This window comes from Bidens hawaiensis, unplaced genomic scaffold (genome assembly GCF_021521415.1).
Source record: "Bidens hawaiensis isolate Kalapana, Puna unplaced genomic scaffold, B.hawaiensis_p1.1 tig00046113_1, whole genome shotgun sequence".
Classification (NCBI taxonomy): Eukaryota; Viridiplantae; Streptophyta; class Magnoliopsida; order Asterales; family Asteraceae; genus Bidens; species Bidens hawaiensis.
The window spans coordinates 72157-78305 of NW_027505966.1; the positions used below are offsets into that span (position 1 = coordinate 72157).

At 33.9% G+C, this 6149-nt stretch overlaps 1 protein-coding gene across 2 annotated transcripts; it reads right to left on the reverse strand.

Annotated features, from left to right (window-relative positions):
- Positions 1 to 4303, reverse strand: LOC143616162 (uncharacterized protein At1g66480-like). Of its 2 annotated transcripts, none has more exons than XM_077089077.1 (2): positions 3585 to 4303; positions 1 to 281 (listed from the first exon to the last, which is right to left on the reverse strand). In XM_077089077.1, exons 1-2 carry the CDS (start codon positions 4144 to 4146, stop codon positions 238 to 240), a joined length of 606 nt encoding a protein of 201 aa, XP_076945192.1. In that variant the 5' UTR covers positions 4147 to 4303; the 3' UTR covers positions 1 to 237. The 2 variants fall into 2 exon arrangements, with proteins under 2 accessions (XP_076945192.1, XP_076945191.1); XM_077089076.1 differs by having other exon boundaries at positions 1 to 288; positions 3589 to 4276.
- Between the last annotated feature and the right edge of the window lie 1846 nt (positions 4304 to 6149).

The window sequence follows — 6149 nt, forward strand, 5'->3', positions numbered from 1 at the left end:
TTCAATCTTATAATAAGGAAGAAAAATAGATTGGATCACAAGTACAAACATACTTTAGTGTTATGTGTTTTCGTATTTATGTTAGAATGAAATTAAAAATATAATCATAACTAAACTCTACGAAATAATGCGATCATATACAAAGAATAGAGAGACAAAAAATCGCTCTTGCTGACTATTTTAATATCGGGATTGTTATTCCATACACCCTCGTTCAAGAATCATATCTCTTTCACATCAATAAGTGTGCTCTAACACGGTCAGTTCCTCGCTAAATCCGACTCTTTTCTGCGAAATAAACAATATATAACTAAATTAATATTTTCGTATGGTTCCAAAAAATAATATTATTATATAAATATAAAAATTTAACTGCAAACAAACAAGGTGTCCATACTCCCTAGACAAGGATGTACGTTCATAGTGCTTGGTTGAAAATTTCCTCTAATATTAAATGGATATTAATGCTATTAAATCAATTTAATAAGACGTGTCCTTTTGTTTTTGACCAAGTATATGTGTACTTTTCTTCACACTTTTCAAATTTTGTGATAAAATAAAATAAAGAGCAAGAAAATTTTGACCACTAAAATAAAAGTAAAGAAAATTTGTTCTTTTCTCTTTTTTTTTTAAAACCAACAAAATATATATTATATATTTTTAAAAAGTTTACCGGGTAGATAACCTTAGAAGTTAGAACCTTAGTTAGATATGTTAAAAACTTAATATGTTTTTTCCATTGTTGTATTTTAAGTAGTATTCATTTTGTCATTTAAAAAAAGATTGTGACACAACTTGTTTTCTGCTTATCTACATCTTTAAAACAAATATAACGTTAAAAGTCAAAAGGTGGTTGAAAAAATCATGAAGAGAACATGTAAAATTAATATTAGTTTGACGATTTTAAGTTTGAAACAATAAAAGTAATCCTAACGAAACGTTACGCGGCCGTTTGACAGGACCCCAATTATGGCCATATATGTTACAAAAAGACTTGGTACTTCAATCACATGCAATATAATTAACAAAATAAAATAATATAATTTCGTCAAACTTATCGTTTTTACGTGTTTCTGTTGGAGATAATTTAAATGCTTAAACGAAAATAACTGACAGTTGCACCTATCCTGCTAATAGAAAATTAATTTGACCTTCTAGTTGTCTTGCCCATAATGGTGTATATAACTGTATGCATCTCTATGTAAAATATTAAAATATATCTCCACTTTACATTTCCATCATAAATATTGTTATATATAAAAAAGATAATAATATAAATGTTTATGAGTAAAATAAAGATATAGATAGAGAATATAATGTCCTAGGATAACTACTCCCGTCAGTCATATTAGGCTGAGGGGTGTGGGGCTTCAACGGGGGCGCTAGAGCTCCTCTGCTCGCGCCCCCAGGCGCTAACACCACACCACCAGGGTGCTAGCGGGGGCGCTAACGCGAAAAACAATGCAGGCGTGAGCCGGTTAGCGGGAGAAGAGAGAGGGCTGCACAACTTTTGATGGTTTTTTGACCGTTGGGAGCCGAACAAACCAAAAAAAAAATATTTTTCCTATATAATTATACCCCATTTCACCCATTTTTATACCAAAACTTCAAACCTTCACCCAAAATCAATTCATCTTCTCAACTTTTTTTTAAAAAAAAATGGCTGGAAATTGGTTCCCAAACCTTGATTCAGATTATCTTGACGATGATTTATGGTCGTCACCGCACCAACCGATGTTTTATTCGGAGCCGCAAGAATCATCCGGCTTTCAACCATCCAACACACAACCGTCTCCTAACTTTGTTGTTCCGGAGACACAAGAATCACACGGTGAAGCTACGTGACCAAAAAGACGCGTCCACCGGAAAAAACAAGTTGCAACGGACGGGTCGGGACCGGCTTCGACTACGAGGACGAAACGGAAAGCCACTCCGTGGTCATCGGATGAGAAGGAAGCCTTGTGTCGGGCTTGGATAGTCATTTCTGAGGATCGGCGTTGCGGTAATTGTTTTAACGTTTTTAAAAATGATTTTTAATAAAAAAGTTAAATAAAAAAGTTAAATGAAAATCTAATTTATTTAGTCATTTTGCAGCCGACTACCAAAAGAGCAAGATTTTTACTAATCTTTTCAACAGAAACAACGGTCGTATGAGACCAAGTGGCAGTGATGATTTTGGCGGTTTACAATTTCACGGTCGAAGAGTGGAAGCAGGAGTGTTTGCGGAGGTATGGGATGGTGAAGACGTTGGACGATTTAAAGTTGTGGGAGAGGTTGAAAAGGTGTTCCAAGTGGGTTGAGCTGGTGGCGCCGGACTTTGATGCGGAAGTAAGGCCGAAACGGACTAAAACTAGTTCGTCTGGAGCGTATAGCACTTCAACCGGGTCGGATTGCCGCGTTGGATTCGACCTAAACATTGCGGAGGAGGAAACGTCTTCACCGCCGAGGAGGTGGCCATTGGGAAGGGACGCCAAGGGGAAAAAACCGGCTGAGTGGGAAGCCGTAAACATCGCCAATCTTGTTGAATCCCTCAATAAATTCAACAAAACCATGGAGGTGGTCTCTTATGACAAAAAAGAAAAAAGTCGAATGAGAGATTTGAACTTTCTTACTAGAGACTTCAGTAACCTAAATCCGGTCGATCAAACGCTAATGGAAAAGTAAAAGGAACGTATCCGAAAGAGGTTGATCGAAGAAGACCAAGCCGAAGAATAAGAAGAATATTTTTTTTTAGTACTTTAATTTTTATTTTATTTTTAGATATTAATGTGTGTTTTTTTAATAATTTATGAGTTTTTTTAATAATACGTTGTTTGAATATATTTATAAAAAAATAAAAAAAAATTTGTTGGAGCCCCTGCTGGAGCCCCTCCACACCAGGGCCAGAGACTCCAACGGGGGCTCCAACACCCCCCTTATCCAGTTTCTCTCTCTGCCACACGTCATAATATTATTGGTTGGAGCCCCCCATTAAAGCCCCCCACACCCCTCAGCCTTAAAAGTGTTCATATTTTTTTATTTTAAAATTTATTAGCTAATTTTCAAATTACCATTAAAAACACATAACTAATATTAATAAATAATGTTGATTGACTTAATTTTTAAGAACAGTATTGTCATTTAGTAAGAAAAAGTTAATCATTCAATCTATCATGAATTTTGTGTTTTTTCAAGCTTGATATTTTTAATGAGGCTGAGGGAGTAAAATTTAGAGATGAAGTTTAAAAAAAAATATATGATATGTAATTAAATTAAAGTTGAGATGGGAAAGGTTGTGAATGCTCCGGTAGCCGTTTTTTTTTATATTTTAATCTATAATAAAATGAAGATGGGATAATAAAGACCATGCTTTTAAGTAGACAAACTCAAAATGGAAAGAACCAGTTATTTATTTATTTAACTTTTTGTCTTTAAAATATTAGGATTTCACAAGTAAATCTATTTTCTTCGAGATCATGTTCAAGATCGACTCCTACCGTGGTAAGATCGTACCCCATGAAACAACGGGTTATGTCTTAAATATAAATTCATTACCAATAAACAAATAAATATAGTTTCATAAATAAGAAACATAGAGGAAAAACGTACTCTCCTTCCTTTATTAACCGGTGTTTCATCACCAGCGACACTACTAGCGGCACTTTTCTCCATACAAAGCTTCATAATCTTCTCCGCGGCCTCGGTTTCATCTTTACTCTCCCTCATCAACCTCTCCACCTCCGACTTCGGCAACCTCAACTTAACCCTCATGGGATCACCACCACCACCACCACTCTCCATAATGCTAGGTGACTTCATGAACGTCAAGTCAGAAGCCGACCTACGAGCCAATTTCAAGCTCTCTAGCCGCTCCTTCGCGTTCATATTAATACCCGAGCGAACCCTCCTAGTTGGTTGTTGTTTATCTTCAACCAATTTCGGTAATTCAGCTAAGAAATAAAGCCGCTTGGCCTTTAGCTCTTCTTGTGGCTCTAGCGGCTTGGCTCGGGCTCCATAATGCTTCACATGGTCCGAATCCAATAGTACGAGACCCGGGTAGTCTTTGATCACCTCGCCTGCATTAACCGGTGTCTTGAATCTAATGGTTTCACCATTAACTTTCATGATCTTTGTAGTGTTTCTTTTGGCTCCAAAACTATTTCCCATTATGAATAATAATAATAATAATATTAAAACTAAGCAAAAAGTTGAATGGTGGGTAAGATAAGGAATGGGAGAATATATATATAGTTGATTATGTCGTTGTTAGGGTCAAATAAAGAGTGCAAAGCTTTAATTATGAATTTATGATATATATGTATGCTATAATATGATAATTTTGAATAGTTTAAGGGTATTAATATTGACTCTTTCCTATTCACATTTTACGTATAGTTTTTGTTTGGTAGATGTTTTATAATATGATGTGTAAAGGAATAAGTTTGATGACAAAATGAAAATGACAAATTAATGGCTTAATGCAAGACCAAGTTGTGATTATTGATATATTAACTAGTTAAAATAAATATTGATTTATTTAAAGTTTAACCATGTAGAAATGTAGATAGGACTAATTAATCGATTTATTTAAAATAGTTTGAACCTGAAATTCATATATACGTTCTGTTTTATTAAGCTTGTAAGCGTAACTTTTGAAGTTGCATGAATAAATTAATAAAAGCGACATCTATAGCTCTGGTTTATTGGCATTTTTAGTTGCAACTTTAGAGAACCATGTTGATTCAAGAGTAAATTATTAGTTGTTAAGAAACAAGCTAAGTACAAACATGATTTTCAACGAAGAAAAAAGCAAATATTCGTATGTGTTACATGAACACTTGTATAAAATCATAAAGTTATTGTAACCCTTCTTTTTATTTTCTTTGTAAGTAACTTTCTTATAGAATTTTGTTTTATAAAAATTAAAAATATATAAATATCTCTAAGTTATATTAAGAAATATTATTTGATGCATTTGACATGTCATGGCTCATGCATGAACTCATGATTAATCTTTGGCCGGTAAATTTGTTAATCAACAACAAACAGTCTTCTTTTATCAGCTTAGCCAAGTTGTTATTATAATATAATATATATTCTGTTTACATATTGAACGATTAATTAATGGTCTTTCTAAATATTATTTGTTAATTAATTTAATTTGGTTTGTGAATGTGAACAAAGATATATTCCAGTTGAATTAAGCATGGGGGTGACAGATATATATAGTAAGTTGATCTTTCGGTGTAAATTAGTTATTGAAGCAAGAACTTGAATAAAATTTCAACTCCCAATCATAAATCCCACTTCAAATTTCTTAAGTTTTAACACTTTAAAGTCAAAATCTCAAGTGATTGCAAGATGCATGCATCTTTTTCTTTACAGAAGTTGTACTTTCAAGTAATTATTGCCATGTAACATTCACAAGGTAAAAAAGAGATCAATGGTCATAATCATGTTCCCAAACATGATCATAAACAATATCATTTGAGTAATCGAATACCCAAATAAATTAGGGTGAACGGAGTGCTCATCCAACCCCCCAGTCATAAGGAGGTTGGGTAGTGCTCCAGCTCACACCAAGCCATTCGGCCCAAATGTGCTCATTTCACGTTCTTTTTCTCTGTCTACGTCCTAAATCGGTGTGAGCCCTAAGGACGCAGGGTGGTGCACTCCCTTCACCCTTATAACATAAATCATGTGATTTAAAACCTTTTGAACAGATTATATCATGACATGCAAGAAAAAAAACTTATTTTGTCTTTCTAACTAGTCTGTCACATATCTACCAGTCTGTTTCTTTTTCGTGCAATCTTTTCGTTTGACGAAAACAAAACTTAAATGTAAAGCTTTTAGCTTGTTTTTCTTAATAATTGTATTTTTATTATACTTTGATTATGATAAGAACATTCAACTACCCACCTACACTGATGTGATGAATTGATTAGTGAATGTGGCCATGTATAACAACCTGAAAAATACCTCAAGTTTTTAATAATTGCTAACTAGTAGGAACTGATGACGTCATCCGTGATGGTTGGAGCGGTATTTCAAGGATGAAACGGTAATCACGGTGTGAATTTGACAAAGGTGCGAAAGATTCTTCATCAGATATCTACTCTTTGACTTTGGTTTTCCTTCACTCTTAAAATTTAAAATTACTTTTTCAC